The sequence below is a fragment of the Ipomoea nil genome, unplaced genomic scaffold, assembly GCF_001879475.1.
Source record: "Ipomoea nil cultivar Tokyo-kokei standard unplaced genomic scaffold, Asagao_1.1 scaffold2928, whole genome shotgun sequence".
NCBI lineage: Eukaryota > Viridiplantae > Streptophyta > Magnoliopsida > Solanales > Convolvulaceae > Ipomoea > Ipomoea nil.
In genome coordinates this window covers 1,371,277-1,387,995 of record NW_017619356.1, presented here as the reverse complement: position 1 = coordinate 1,387,995, position 16,719 = coordinate 1,371,277, and the positions used below count along the sequence as shown (strand labels likewise).

The window sequence follows — 16,719 nt, the reverse complement described above, 5'->3', positions numbered from 1 at the left end:
TTAAAACCGTTGTCTATGTGCGTTTTTTTTTTTTAAAAGACAACGGTTTTTTTAACCGTTGTCGTTGGTGTGTTGTCTTTAAGCGCACTAGAATACACAACACTAGAAAGACAACGGTTGTTTAAAACCGTTGACTTTGTGCGCTCTTTTTTATAAAAAGACAACGGTTTTATTTAACCGTTGTCGTTGATGTGTTGTCTTTAAGCGCACTAGAATACACAACACTACAAAGACAACGGTTTTTTAAAACCGTTGTCTTTGTGCATTATTATTTTATAAAAGACAACGGTTTTATTTAGCCGTTAAAGCTCAAACAGGTAAAGACTGTACTGATACCCAGTTAAAGCTCAAACAGGTAATTTTCTCCTCTTTCCTCTTCCCCCTCCCATGGGATTTATGGGTATGTGAAAAATCTTCAGTTCTAAATCTCGATCATGAATACCAAGTCATTTTCATAAGGCTGTACTGATTTTATTTGTGGGCTCTTCATCATTAGCTTGCAAATGAGAGTTATCTGGATATAGAAAAGCTGCAAGTTGGGTGATAATGTTCTGCAGATAGCTTTTTAGATTCTTGTATTCTTGGTACTATCATACTTTCTTGTTGTTGGTTTTATTGTTGTTAGTTTTATGTGGTGATGGGTGGATTGATTTTTAATTCCTTAGGTACATAAAGGAACATCAAACCAGTTAATTAAATGCAAATTTTCATCAGAATATTCTTTTTTTTTTTGGATATGAGGAAACCACACAACCCTTTTGGTTAAATATAGAATTCAAAAATGTAAGAAAAATTATAAGTTGGTATGAGTGGCATTTGGAATAACAAAAAAAGTCCAGTATTATACACCCAAAAATCCAAAGCTACAGATTTTTTATTTGACAAATTTTGGTTTAAATTAATTAACTTTGTAATTTAATTGGATGATGGACTGACTTAATAAGAGTATAAAGAGTAAAAATGAATTTAGGTGGAAGTGTGAGGTGTTATTATATGTGAGTTAAGGGATTTTGGACAGAATGTAGTCAATATTTGAATGCTTCTTTGTTGCTTTTTTTGTTGCATAATCATTATTTTGAAAGTTATGATAATATATGTGAATATAAATATATTAGCATCGCGACCACCCGACAATAATTATTTCTTTAATTTAGTTTAGAACAGTTTCATATGGACACATATTACAGCTCTATACAGTGGTTAAATTTTGTCTCAACTCATAAGTATCTTAATTTGTAAGTTTAGTTTACCAGTTGCTTTGTCTTAATGAGTATTTGGTACAATGATAAGTTAATCCTATAATTGCAGTAGAAGGCTTATGCATTAACTTAAAACTATTTATTCTATTAGCTTCTTTTGAGTGCAGCAAATAGGTAGAGTTTCTCCTTGAAAATTATAAGTTGGATCACTGTATTGTTTTTATATTGTTTTATATGATACCCAACTATAACTCTACTTTTATGCTTTCTGAATTACTCCTAACTTATTTCGCATTTCATTACAAATTTATTATATCTATACTAATTTATTTACTCACTTTTTACATGTAGTTCCAACAAGTTGATTATGATAAAGCGGTTATTGATCTGGTGCGTTCAGAATGAGCCGATATTCTATCAAGTTATATAGAGTAGGTATGATTTGACGTTGTAATCATTTAGACTTTGTTCGTAGAATTGTTTTTTGTAGTATTATGACTTGGATGATGATTCGATTAGAATTGGTAATGAAAGTATTTTGACTTGTTATTTTGAACCTTGCTTAGCTTCTTCAAAATTATGTAACTATACTTGGCCATGGTGAATGGATAAATTGATTTTTTTTATATGATTAAAATTTAAGCAGGTTAAAAATGGGTTGAGACAACGGTTAAAAACCGTTGTCTATTTTACAATAGACAACAGTTTGAAACTGTTGTCTTTTCTACAAAAGACAACAGTTTATGAGCGTGATTTTTAACAACAGCGATTTCAACAACACACAATAGACAACAGTTTATAACTGTTGTCTTTTAAAGAAAAGACAACAGTTAAAAATCGTTGTCTATGTGCATCACTTTTAACAACACCGGTTTCAACAACATTGAATAGACAACGGGTCAAAAACTGTTGTCTTTTCTAGAAAAGACAACGGTTAAAAATCGTTGTCTATGTTCGTGACTTTTAACAACACCGATTTCAACAACACTTAATAGACAACGGTTAAAACACCGTTGTCGTTTATAGAAAAGACAACAGTTAAAAACCGTTGTCTATGTGCGTGACTTTTAACAACACCGGTTTCAACAACACTTAATAGACAACGGTTAAAAAACCGTTGTCGTTTCTAGAAAAGACAACGGTTATTAACCGTTGTCTATGTGCGTGACTTTTAACAACACCGGTTTCAACAACACTTAATAGACAACGGTTAAAAAACCGTTGTCGTTTCTAGAAAAGACAACGGTTATTAACCGTTGTCTATGTGCGTGACTTACAACAACACCAGCTTCAACAACACTTAATAGACAACGGTTAAAAACCCGTTGTCGTTTCTAGAAAAGACAACGGTTATTAACCGTTGTCTATGTGCGTGACTTACAACAACACCGGCTTCAACAACACTTAATAGACAACAGTTAAAAAACCGTTGTTGTTTCTAGAAAAGACAACAGTTAAAAAACCGTTGTCTATGCGCGGGACTTACAACAACACCGGCTTCAACAACAGAAATTATACCCCTACGACAACGGTTATTAACCGTTGTCTATGTGCATTTTTCTTGTAGTGTCAATCTGACAGAGCAAGATGAGTATTGAGTCTCTTTAAATAAATAGTTATTTTGAGTAACTATGTTTGCTCTAGTTCTAAGGGTTCGCATGAAGTATGGTTATCTTAGTACTGAATTCTAGTTGAGCTGTCTAGATTTTGATTACTTAGTAGTACTTATTTCTTTAGTATTTTGAATACTAATGACATTTATTGAAATAATTCGTGCATAGATATTGCTCAAACTTTTTACTAAAATTATTTATATAAAAATAAGAGCATATATCATAGGCTTCAATTGTAATTTAGTGAGAACATGGAAAAGTCATCATTCTTGAACACTCTGTCTAGGAAGATGGTTTTTAAGCAAACTTCGGTTTCACCACTCGACCTGGGAGTTTTAAGAAGTAGGGTGTTGATCATGCAGGCTAGTTAGAGCGCCACTTGATCTTTACCTGAAATGAGGTTGACTTTCATATGTTGCTACTACAATCAAAGCCTTGCAATAGAAGTTGTTGAAGTACTGCAATAGTAATATTGATCTGCATGAATGCTTTATATGAGTTTTAAATTCCTTAAGGGAAGGAAAAATTGTGCTAGTGGCAACTGTGAAGTCTCATTGTTGAAAGATATTCTGAATAAATATGAACTCAAACATATTCCTTTTGTATGAGATTAATTTCTTATAAGAATATGATGTGAAATTTGTGATTATGTTGTTCAACTTGATGTAGCATGTGGACAACATTATTTCTATGGCTTACTAACAATGAGCATTTGTATATATATTATTTAAACTCTTGGTTGAGTCATATTGAAATACCTGTAATTCCTAGTTAAAGGGTAATTGTGATCAATTGAGATAACCAAGTTTGTTGAAATATATTCAACTGTTGAGCATGTATCAGGCAGAGTACGAAGCTTCTATAATGCTCCACAAAGCAAATCGGCAAAGCTCAGACTCAAGGAGAAAGGTGAAGAATAGAATAGATGAATCGAAGGTTTGTTTTTAATGAACAAAGGAAGTATGCTATATATAGTAATATAGGCTTCACTCCTTATCCACTAATGTCCAAAAAATAAGCTGCACGCCTCATTCTCAACAAAATGAGATTCACTCATTTTGGGAAAAAAGGCAGCCACATAAAATGGAAGCTTGGACAAAGTATGATGTGGACCAACAGTTAAGAATTTTTCCAACAATCCCCCACAAATTCTTGAGGGTTGGCAAGGATAAAGTATGAGCAATACAAATGAGCTGATCTTAATGTCAGTGTTTGAGAACTTGAACTGACACGTAGTGACAGTGAGTAATTTTCTTCTCGGGAGTGATGTGAATCTTGAACTCACCGGTTAGATAAATTTTGAACTCGAATGCACACACCAACTCAAAAAGCAGGTTCTACAAAAGTCAAACTCTTTGACTTCTTATGAACACCCTTAGTATTAAAGAATGTTACGTCTGTCTCAAATATGGACTTCTACCCTGTCAAAGTCTATCACAAAATAGACTTTTAACTCTGACAAGTCTTACCGCATTACAAATTTTATGTCTTATCAAGTCTATCTCAATATAGACTGTTAACTCTATCAAGTCTATCTTAGTATAGACTACCATTAAAGGCTTATAGAGTAGTTAAAGACATAAATCAGTGGTAAGACTTTCCTTTCTATCAAAGGCACTGTTATTTGCAATGCAAATGATAGTTCGTGAATCACAAGGTGGTGAAGGTGTTTGACACCCCCACAATTACACGGTTATCACCATGTTTCTTAGCCACTCAGCTTCTTGGGATAACCCCATTATCTTTCATAAGAGGCGGTTAGCCCTTTTCTACTCAAGTTAGGGATCTCTTTAGGTCTATCTCAACATGGACCATGGTAGCCCTTTTCCACTCAAGTTAGGGATCTCTTTAGGTCTATCTCAACATAGACCATCCCAATTGAGTATAAGAGGCTAAACTTCCAATGTGGGACAACATGGATAGGCAAAAGGAAGCCTTTCCTTTTAAATGCTCCCAACAAGATTTACTCCAACCAGAAGTCTTATTGAGGGCGGCAAGCACTACCTCGCAGAATGGCACAAGATTGTGGAAGGAGATAGTAGCCTAATTAAATAACAAGAGAAATCATGCACCTCAAAAAATGGGAAAAGTCAGAACCAAGATACCTCGAACTCAATACGAATGCCACTGTTGACTACCTCAAAGGCGTGATGGGATTCGGTTGGTTTTAAGAGAAGCACTGAATTGGATCAAGAAGCAAAATATTGATATGGTACAAGTGGAATCAGACGCACTCCAACTAGTACAAAGTTTGAAACATGCAGAGGAAGTGACTTTCATGGACTTAATTCTTCTAGATGTTAAAGATATGTTAGGGTCATTTACTTTTGTAACTATTTCTCATGTCAATTGCACTACGAATATGGTAACACATGTTCTAGCTAGGGAAGCATGTTCTATGTCTGTACCGTAGGAGTGGAAGTTTGTCCATCCGTCATTTATCGTTAACGATATGTACTTTGATATGAATTAATGAATTAGTCTTTCTAAAAATATATGAAATAATTAAATATTTGTTATGAAATAAAGCAAAATAGATGTGGATGTCCAAGTTGAGATTCAAATTCAAGATCACCATTATATAGAGATTAAGTTTCTTACCACCAAGCTATCAGCACTTTCGTGTCATGACATACATTCAGTGAGTATTGAACTAAAGAAAAGCATGATGGAAGAAGCTGATTCATGAGGTAGAAGTCAAACACGCGTCCTCAACATACCACAAAGGTACATAGTCACTAGGTCTACCAATTAGGCTAACTTTGCTTTGTGTACACCTTATGCAAAGAATGTATTTGTTTATTCCATCTCTAATACTATAAATTCCCCCTCACTCTTTGTAACTCACAGATGAATGATTAATATAGCTCCATCTCTTCCTCCTCTAGCTTCATTATGTTGTTCTTCTTATTGCTATTATCATCATTATTATTATTGTTATTATTATCATTAAATTCATAACACGTTATCAGCATGATAGTGCTCTTTTATAAATTGTCTTTCTCGGCCGGCAAAACTCTGTTTGTTTATTTATTTTTCGTAGCAATATTTCACCATGAACGAGATGAAAGCCATGCAACCGGCAAAGCAAGGTGGCGATCGATTTTTCCAGCGACGCCGTTGATGGCGCTGGCTATAACGGAGGAAACCTCTGATTTCACTAACCGGCTTGGCTCCTCGTTGGAAAAGGATGACGCCGGCGACGGACTGAAAGAGATCGAAGACAGAGAGATCCGGCAGATGATGGAGTTGGGTCTATACGACAGCAGAGCTGGTTCCCAACGCCGACATTGCCAACTTCTCGTCTTCTTCATTTAAGGCGAAGCTCTCTCCTTTGCTGTTGTTCTTTCGTTCAAACAAAAACAAAATGAAAAGAAACACTACAAGAAAAATGCACATAGACAACGGTTATTAATCGTTGTCGTAGGGGTATACTTTCTGTTGTTGAAGCCGGTGTTGTTGTAGGTCATGCGCATAGACAACGGTTTTTTAACCGTTGTCTTTTCTACCAACGACAACGGTTTTTTAACCGTTGTCTATTAAGTGTTGTTGAAGCCGGTGTTGTTGTAGGTCCTGCGCATAGACAACGGTTATTAACCGTTGTCTTTTCTACCAACGACAACGGTTTTTTAACCGTTGTCTATTAAGTGTTGTTGAATCGGTGTTGTTAAAAGTCACCCAATAGACAACGATTATTAACCGTTGTCTTTTCTACCAACGACAATGGTTTTTTAACCGTTGTCTATTAAGTGTTGTTGAAACCGGTGTTGTTAAAAGTCACGCAATAGACAACGGTTATTAACCGTTGTCTTTTCTACCAACGACAATGGTTTTTTAACCGTTGTCTATTAAGTGTTGTTGAAACCGGTGTTGTTAAAAGTCACGCAATAGACAACGGTTATTAATCGTTGTCTTTTCTACCAACGACACGGTTTTTTAACCGTTGTCTATTAAGTGTTGTTGAAACCGGTGTTGTTAAAAGTCACGCAATAGACAACGGTTTTTAACCGTTGTCTTTTCTACCAACGACAACAGTTTTTTAACCGTTGTCTATTAAGCGTTGTTGAAACCAGTGTTGTTAAAAGTCACGTACATAGACAACGGTTTTTAACTGTTGTCTTTTTTTTTAAAAGACAACAGTTATAAACCGTTGTCTATTGGGTGTTGTTGAAACACCCATAAACTGTTGTCTTTTGTAGAAAAGTCAACGGTTTCTAACTGTTGTCTATTGTAAAATAGACAACGGTTTTTAACCATTTTCACCTGCTTAAATTATAATCGTATAAAAAAACAATTTATCCATTCACCATATGTTGCAAAGTGTAGTTACATAATTGTGCACAAGCTAATAAGGTTCAAAATAACAAGTCAAAAGACAACACATGACCAATTCTAATTATCATCCAAGTCATAATACTACTACAACAATTCCCCGAACCAATTCAAGTCCAGATGATCACAACGTTCGAATGACCAAATCATACCTACTCTATATGACTTGATAGAATATCGGCCCATTCAGATCGCACCAGATCAATAACCTCTTTGTCATAATCAACTTGTTGAAACTACATGTAAAAAGTAAGAAAATAAATTAGTATAGATATAAATAATTTGCAATGAAATGAAACTGCCCTCTTACTCTCACCACATTCATACTCAAGCTGTTCATAACAAGATAATGAGTTCCCTAAAGAGAATCATAACAAGGGTAGCCAACAAGTAAAGAAACACACTTCAAAAAGCAATACAAATGCACTCCCCAAAAAAAATGTTAACAGATCAGATACACATGATTCAGGTTCTTGTCTTAGCCTTCAAGTCTTTGGGAGATTACTAGACACCCAAATTTGATAAACAATTCAGATAAAATCTCATGAGAATATAATGCATGAAACTTAAACACAAACGACAAAGAAATCCTTTATTAATTACAAAACATCAAGAACTAAAATGCCCAAAATTTCGAGCTTTCACACGCATTCTACACCCAAATTTCAGAGCAACAAACTTATTCTAAAAAATAAAAAATAAAAATCAAATTTATCTTCAATAACTGTCCAAATCAAGTGAAAAAGGGAGAGGCTTAAACCCAAGCTAACAAAGCATTAAAAACCTAGAACCATTCTGCAATTAAATAACAGCGAGAAACAAGGAAGAAAGAGTAGAAATGGAATGTAATACCAGTGCTTGAACAGAATTTTTATCATCGAAGTCTGGCATATTCTCAATTAAAGTTTTCATGTACGCCATGACAAAGAAACCGCATTGGTTACTATCCGGTTGACGAGGAGCCTACAAATGTTAAATAATATTTGCATTACAATTTAGCTATATACAAACACTTATATAGTTAAAAATATGAAATTACCTTGACAATTTCCCAAGCAGTTTTACTGCGTCCTTTCTTTGCATTCGTAGTGGATGCATGAACCATTTTAATAGCCCTTCATATATATATATATATATATATATATATATATATATATATATATATATATATATATATATATTTGAATATTCAGTTTATGTAATAATAAATCGAAAGAATGAAAATAAAAAATAAATAAATAATAAAAACTTACATTTCTACAACACGCTTCCAATCATCATCACGAATGCGATGATTAAGAGGGTCCCACACACAAACTGTGTGGCTTGCAAGCATAAGGCCGCTAACCTAGCATATTTAAGAATAATATATTACTATTAAAATTCACACAAGACTAATTTTGAACACATTTACCAACTCTTGTGCTTACAAGTAATTATACCACTAAAATTCAGTGAAATGGAAGACATGAAAATATTGAAAATCTAGACGTATTCCAACAGTTATATGGGCTAGATTAGCTTACTGCTAATTTTTCGATAATATGATCCACAGTAATTCTGACAAATCATGCAATCAGTTCCTTAGTAAGGATTGACCATTTAAACAAGGAAATCTTACCCTGTGAGCAGCTTGGACGTATGGTGACTTTCTAGATAAAGCAACTTACCAAGAAAGATTAATTTTTGTCACGTTACGGACCAATGTGAGTAAAACAAACTGAATCTCACATATTAATGCGAGTAATATATTGCTAAAAGGCTTACCTGGATACTAGCAGGGCCCCACTCAATAAAATTTACAAGCTTCCTCTCACGAATTCTCTGCAGGCTTTCATGGACCTGAATTTGGAAAGTCCAAATATTTTACAATGAATCTTAATGGGATCTAGAATGTTTAATGAAAATTTGCATGCTTCTGGAACCACAAACTAAATATATATATCTTATGCCATTATATGGATGAGATATAGTCAAAGTGGTACTAATAATTAAGATGAGAAAAATTGCTGAGAAAGCTATAGAACTCATTTCTTAAAATATCATTGCCAATATGAGATGTGTCCAAACCATGCAAGATTTTGGAAGGGAGATGTACCTAACTTTGTCTTCAAAGAGGTTGTTTCCAGGGGCCAAATCTAATAGTCACCGGGCTAACACTTGGTTCTACACCAAACTCAACCATCTATAGATTACTTTAAGAGATTATCCTACTTTTAATCCTTGACTATAGTGAGAATTCCACATTTGGTCCTCGACTTTGATTTATGGAAACAACTCTTTGTGATGGCAGTTCGGATATTTTGGACAAAGTAGAATGTTATCTAAAATTGTAAACTAAAAAGTGGAACAAATCAAAATTGAGAAGCAAAAGTGGAAATTTAACTATAGTTGAGAAAGTGAAATAAACTCATTACTTTCACTGATAAAATTTAGAAAGGCCTTCAATAAGTAGCACTATAGATAAGATAAGATGTTTTATGATTCATTGAACCTACAGTAACGACATGATCAAAGTACACTTGTAACTTTAGCACAAAGGTCAAATACTTAATGAGCATAGCATCAAGAATACCTGTGTTGGATCTACTTCTCCTTGAATAATGTTTAATATTGATATATACTTTGCTTGACTAGCTTCCTTTGTCCGAGCGTAAGAGGAAACCATGATGTTCTTAGTCTGCACAGCAGAAAGCTTTAAGTATATTTGCATTTCACTATTTGCTTGATTCAGTCCCACCTGAAGAAGACTTCTCATCACATCAAGAACAGTTGTCTTGCGTATTACATTAACCTGTAAAAAGGATTATCTGCATTAGAATACAGGGTTTTCTCTTTTCTTTCTTCCTGAACAAAATGCATCAGTGCATCGCTGACATCAGGCCTTTTCATTATACTTTGTTAACTTTCTAGTCTTGAAGTTTAAATATTCAAACACAGATATAGATATGTGCATTTCATATTAAGAAGACAGTATGAATGTATGATGGAATATTTATATAGTTAATTAAAGGGCTTACCATCAATTGGCTTCTCACTTATCTGTTGTCCTTAATGCATCAAACATGAATTAGGTAATAATTAGATCATGACTAGAAATCTTACTTGACGCTCCACTGTGAGTGGTGTATGGGAGCCATCAGAAAGTGGCACCTTTGGTGTTGGTATTAGAGAAGCAAGGAGGCCAACCAAGCCATTATTCATATACCCTAGATAGTGCAACGTTGTTGTGCTTGCTGACATGACAGTAGAAACTAAAGAATTTGTTTGAGCAAAAGTAGGAGTCGTTATATGAAGGCGCTCCACAGCTATTCTATTGAGTGCAGTATTATCAAGAACAACAACACAATTAGCATTAAGTGTCAGTCTCTTGAGTGTGAGAAGGGAGTTGTATGGCTGAACAACTACATCACTTGTCTCATTTTGACACAAAATAAATTTAGAACAAACACAACACATTTGATTCAGCAACCAGTGCAAGACAAAATGGGTTTCAACTAAAACTTTTTTATTACTTAAATGACAAAAATACAAAGAAGAATAACAACTTGATCCAAATTGACAAAGAGACAAAACCTGAGCCTGTTCCACCAGCAATTGAGTGACAGAGAACAAAACCCTCAAGACTATCACTTCCATGAGCCTGTTCCACCAGCAATTGAGTGACTAAGAACTCAGATTTTTAGCATAAATGTAACAACATTGAGGCAGAAATTTCCCATAAAATTTTCAAATCGTCAAACCCCAATTCCCCAACCCTAACTTCAATCCAAAATTGTTTAACATAAACACACACATTGATACAACCAGATAATATTTGGATGAATTTCACAGCTTATTACATTTCAAGAGAAAAACTAACCTTCAATTTTTCACACTAGTTTACTGACTTCTTCATGGCGGCGGCGGTTGGAGCGACGGCGGCAGATGAGGGAGGCGGCGATGGCGGCAGAGGTTGGAGGCAGCGACGGCGTCGGAGGTTGGAGGCGACGATGGCGGCAGAGGTTGGAGGCAGCGATGGCGTCGGAGGTTGGAGGCGGCGAGACGACGCTCTCGGCAGAGAACACTGAGCGGCGCGAGCACTGATTGAGGAAATGGAAAATTTGCAATGGAGAGTTGGGAACGACGGTGTTAGTGAACTGTCGAAGTGAAAATTTGCAAAGAGGGAAAAATTCGCGCTAAGTAAAAATTTGCGAAAAGAGGGAATTGAAAGAATTGAAGGAATTATTTTTATTTTGCAAAGAGGGAAATAACATAACATATACTATATACAATATATTATGTACTAATATACTCCGTAATAACAAAAATGACGAAATTTTATTTTAATTTTATAATAAAACCTTCATTTTTTTTTTCAAATTAAATAAGTATATTCATGATTTTATAGGGACCGAGTCCACCATAAACCAGGTATATAGGTATAGATCTGGGGTAAAAAAATATTAGTTTTATTACCCAGTGCGCTAGACCCAAAATAGTACCGGGTATATAGGTATAGAACGCGAGATAAGAAAATAGTAGTTTTATTACCCGAGGTGTACCGGGTATATAGGTACAGAACGGGAGGTAAGAAAATAGTAGTTTTATTACCTGGGGTGCTAGGTCCAAAATAGTTCATAATTTCTATACTATAGATTATGAATTTCTATACTATAGGCTCATAATTTCTATACTATAGATTCATAATTTTTATACTATAGATTCATAATTTTTATACTGTAGATTCATAAAATCTTTACGGTAGATTCATAATTTCTAAACCGTAGATTCATAATTTAAATATAGTAGATTCATGATTTCTATACAGTAGATTCATAATTTCTACACTGCAGATTCATAATATTTGGACTGTAGATTCATAATTTCTTTATTGTTGATTCATAATTTCTAAATTGTATAGTTATCAAATTATGAACATATAGTTATGTGATTTGTGAATACAGAGAACAATGTGCACCATGAAGGGTCGATTACCAACATATAGCTAACCTTGTTAGTCATGCGCTAGCCGGAAGGGTTGATTACCAACATATAGCTAACCTTGTTAGTCATGCGCTAGCCGGAAGGGTCGATTACCAACATATAGCTAACCTTGTTAGTCCCGGAAGGGTCGATTACCAACATATAGCTAACCTTGTTAGTCATGCGCTAGCCGGAATGGTCGATTACCAACATATAGCTAACCTTGTTAGTCATGCGCTAGCCGGAATGGTCGATTACCAACCCCGGCCCCTATCATACCGCCCTTAACCCCTACACATCATACCGTACCATTATGAACACCACACCGCACCGCGCAGGGCCGTTCTAGGCCATGTCGAACTGGCGCGATCGCACAGGGCCCCCAAAAAAATATCATACATATAATCTATTGCTTTTTATACTTGATAATTATTATTATTTTTTTGAATTCATAGATTGGTCTTAATTGTAATATAATTGAAAATAAAACTTTAATGAATTGACTTTGAAATTTTGGTGAATAATTTTATATTTAAATATGAACGAAAATAGAACGATTAAATTAACTTTTGAATTGTATTCTTTCTTTGTTAAAGTATAGGTAAAAGATAAGGTGTAACACTTTAGTACACAAGAGTTGGTGTGGCTTGGTGGATTTAGCTTTGTTTGTTATATTATAAAGGTCTTGGGTTCTATCTTTTGTGGTTGCATTTTTAACCTATTTTATACAATCATTGTCTTGGTTCTTAAAGACAGCACATAAGCAAATTGGTAATATACTAGATGTTGCATTTAAGTATACTAGTGTTGGTGTGGCTTGGTGGGTTTAAATAAACTTAGTTTATTATGTTAGAGGTTTTAGGTTCTATTCTTCTTGGGGGGAATTTTTCAACTATTTTCTAAAATTGTTGTCTTGGTTTTCACAAACAACACAGAAGCAATCAAGTTATATACCAGATGTTGCACCTTTAAACATAAGAGTTTGTGTTGCTTAGTTGGTTAATTCGTTTAATTGTTAAGTTTGAGGTTATAGGTTTGATTCTTGTTGTTAACATCCTTGTTTTTATTTTATATACCAGTTAAATAATGATGCGCAAAGACAACGGTTTTTTGTAGTGTTGTGTATTCAAATACGCTTAAAGACAACATACCAAAGACAACGGTTAAATAAAACCGTTGTCTTAAACAAATAAAGAACGTGCAACGACAACGATTATATAAAACCGTTGTCGTTTTAGTGTTGTGTATTCGAGTGCGCTTAACGACAACACACCAACGACAACGGTTAAATAAAACCGTTGTCTTTTTTTAAAAAAAGAGCGCACAAAGACAACGGTTTTAAACAACCGTTGTCTTTCTAGTGTTGTGTATTCCAGTGCGCTTAAAGACAACACACCAATGATAACAGTTAAAAAAACCGTTGTCTTATTTTAAAAAAAAAAAAAAAAACGCACATAGACAACGGTTTTAAAAAAACCGTTGTCGTTGTGGTGTTGTCTTTTCACAAAATGCACAAAGACAACACACTTATAACAACGGTTAAGTAAAAACCGTTGTCTTTGACAAAAGTGTTGCATCAAAGACAACGGTTTTGGTTCAAACTGTTGTCTTTTATACAAAAGACAACACTTTTCTTAAAAATTGTTGTCTTTCTAGTGTTGTCTATGTGCATTTTTCTTGTAGTGAAAGGATAGAAGAGAAAAAAAAATGGCTGCCAGCATTACTGCTTAAGCCTAATTAAGCCACGTATATATACATATATATTTAATATATTTGCTTATTTGATGGCAGCAAGGAACCAATAAGGCATGGAAATACAACCGAATCAGTTTATTGAAATATTATGGAGTTTTTGTCCATACTTCGGTAACATCTAAGTAAGGGATCGGACCAGAACGGAAAATGACTAGTGGATTCATATCGGTCGAAATTTTGACGGTACTTTGAGGTATTGCTCTTTCATATTTCAATATGATACATATATATTAATGTGATAATGATTACTATGTGCAAATAGTTATTCTGAGCACTAGTTATTTATTTGGACATTGATTATATTCTGTTAAGATTATCATTGTCGGATAATAATTGTGCTAGATGAATTATGTCATGTCTTTAATTGCATTTTATTGATGCTTACATTTTAGAAAGTTGGAACATAAAATATTGTGACAAGCACTTTAAAAATCACCCGTTCATGTATTATATGCTAAGTGCTATGAACATTATGTGACAATTATTTCTTTTGTGTCACAATTTCCTCTCGTATACAATATGGTCCTATAAATCATCATGAGATAAAAGGTGGCATAATAAGTATTTGCTATAAATGATGAATTTATCTCATATATTATAAATGAAAGTTATTTTGATATGCTTATCAAAATCATGGGATAAATATAAATAGTTATGCTTATGTTGGTATATGCTATTTTCAAATATCATATGGATTTGACGTGAGTCATGATTTTTCATGTGATGCCTATTTTGAAAGGCTATATGCTTGAAAGAAGCAAATGAATACATCATCACTCTTGATTGAATTCAAGAAAAATGAGAAACATGTATGTGTTGTGGATAATGTGACAACACATACAATTGATGTGTAAATTATTTATGCACATTGAAAAGAATGATGAATTCGTTACTACAAAATTTGGTAGTACAAAAATAATTGAGCTCCGGTAGAGCCAATATATTATTGCCTGGAGGAACAAAATTTATAATGCATTGAAAATTGAAATGCATTGTTCTCTCCGAAGTCTCATAGAAATTTGTGTTCGTAGTGACGAATATCATGTTGAGACTATAAAAGGAAAGGAATAAAAAAATTCCTTTAAAAGGCAATATCAGGGAAGAAATGTGTATTAGAAAATTCCATGTTTTCCTCATGTTTATGTTGCACAAAAATAAGTGCAATTGAAGTCAATCTTATAGTAAACTAAAAAGTTTACTGAATTGAATAATTTTAAGATTTGGCACAATCGATTAGATCATCCTGGTTATATGATCATAATGATGATGACGATTTCTCACAAATTAAGAAAATGGATTTTAGAAATCATGAAAGATCTCACCATCCACAATTTATTTGGCATTTAATGTCTATATGATTATTTGAGTAAGCATTATAATACATATAAGAATATATATATGCATTACCAACTAAATTGTTTGGCCTTTGGTAATATGACTGGCAAATTACTAAATAATCTTTGATGGCCATAGAGTCACTTTAATCGGATTTAATTGCTTTAGTTGTTATTAAAGCTATTTTGGCAATTTATGAGTCAATGTAGAATTGTATATGCCTGAATTTTAATTCCACTTTGGTTTGCCAAATTTGTGCTCTTAAATTATGTATATGCTTTGTTAATTTGATCATATACATTATATGATTGCATATACATTTGAGCACTTGATATGTGACGATTGGTTCATTTTGGACCAAATATTGATAAGTCAGATTTGAAATGCTATTATTGAACATAGTATATATATGTCAAACAGTAGTCTCCCTTATGAAGCATGTGTAAATGAAAATTTCAAAATTATATATTGGGAGATCTAATTTGATATACTACTATTTTTATCAAAATATGACATACTGCATATCTTGAATATGACCTCCTTACATCTAGTACGTGGTAAAATTGAACATTTCACAAAATCTGTGTTTTATTAATATGCAATCTATTTATCATCACATCATTATTGCGTATCTTTACGGGTTATCAAATAAAATTAGGTATACATGTTGATTATAAATACCTAGAGTCTATTAAATGAGGATCAGTAGATACACTGATTGCATAATTTATGAAGATCACTTCACGGCATTAGGGGGAGATATGACCCCAAAATTATTTTGAGGATTTGAAAATTTGAATGCCGTGAAATTTCATGATATGAAAGGATCTTCAAAAATCCACATACTAGATTAACTGAACTGAAGGTTCAGTAGATTTTTAATATCAAGCAAATGCAATGATTTTACTGTAAGCAAATATAATCTTGCTATGCTCAAAATTAGCTCTCAGTTGTTGTTATTACTTGTTACTGATGAGGATATGCTTGAAAAATTTCATGCATCAAATATTGTGTTACAACAGCAACATAGAGAGAAAAGGTTTTACCAAATACTCTCAATTGATTTCATGCCTTCTAGTGGCTGAACAAAAAATGATCTGCTGTTGAAAAACCACGAGGCACGCCCTACTGGGTCAATCCCATTCCCCGAAGTGAATAAGGCATTGTATTATAGTGAAAATACAAAGGGTTGTAGCCGTGGTCACGGTCATAAAAGATACCGTGGTAAAAATTCTGGTCGTGGTCAAAATTGTTATGGTGGTTATAACTTCAAAAGTAAAAGTTACCATCGAAAATGCTAGTACACGACGAGGAAAAGCGTGAAAATTATCCCAAAACGAAAGTATATATGACAAAATTGACCATTGGGAACACGCTATCTGCCAAATATATATCGATTGATATATATGTTGATTAATTATGTCTTGAAGAGACATTCGTCTAAAAAGACGAAATACAGTGGTGCACCAAAGAATTATAATACTGGGATGCGGAACGACCAGATCTGAATATGGGAAAAA

The 16,719-nt window shown here is 33.8% G+C and overlaps 1 protein-coding gene and 1 long non-coding RNA gene across 2 annotated transcripts; both read right to left on the bottom strand.

Moving 5' to 3' along the window:
• Window positions 1–7,355: 7,355 nt before the first annotated feature.
• Window positions 7,356–8,230, bottom strand: LOC109162293. The gene is made up of 3 exons (XR_002051065.1): window positions 8,184–8,230; window positions 7,997–8,107; window positions 7,356–7,380 (listed from the first exon to the last, which is right to left on the bottom strand). It is a non-coding gene; the product is annotated as an uncharacterized LOC109162293 (long non-coding RNA).
• A 163-nt stretch (window positions 8,231–8,393) lies between these two features.
• LOC109162259 (tubulin gamma-3 chain-like) lies at window positions 8,394–10,603 on the bottom strand. Its single transcript, XM_019310979.1, has 6 exons — window positions 10,250–10,603; window positions 9,885–9,938; window positions 9,720–9,824; window positions 8,912–8,986; window positions 8,766–8,810; window positions 8,394–8,492 (listed from the first exon to the last, which is right to left on the bottom strand). The coding sequence occupies exons 1-6, from the start codon at window positions 10,601–10,603 to the stop codon at window positions 8,394–8,396; spliced, it is 732 nt and encodes a 243-aa protein (XP_019166524.1).
• Between the last annotated feature and the right edge of the window lie 6,116 nt (window positions 10,604–16,719).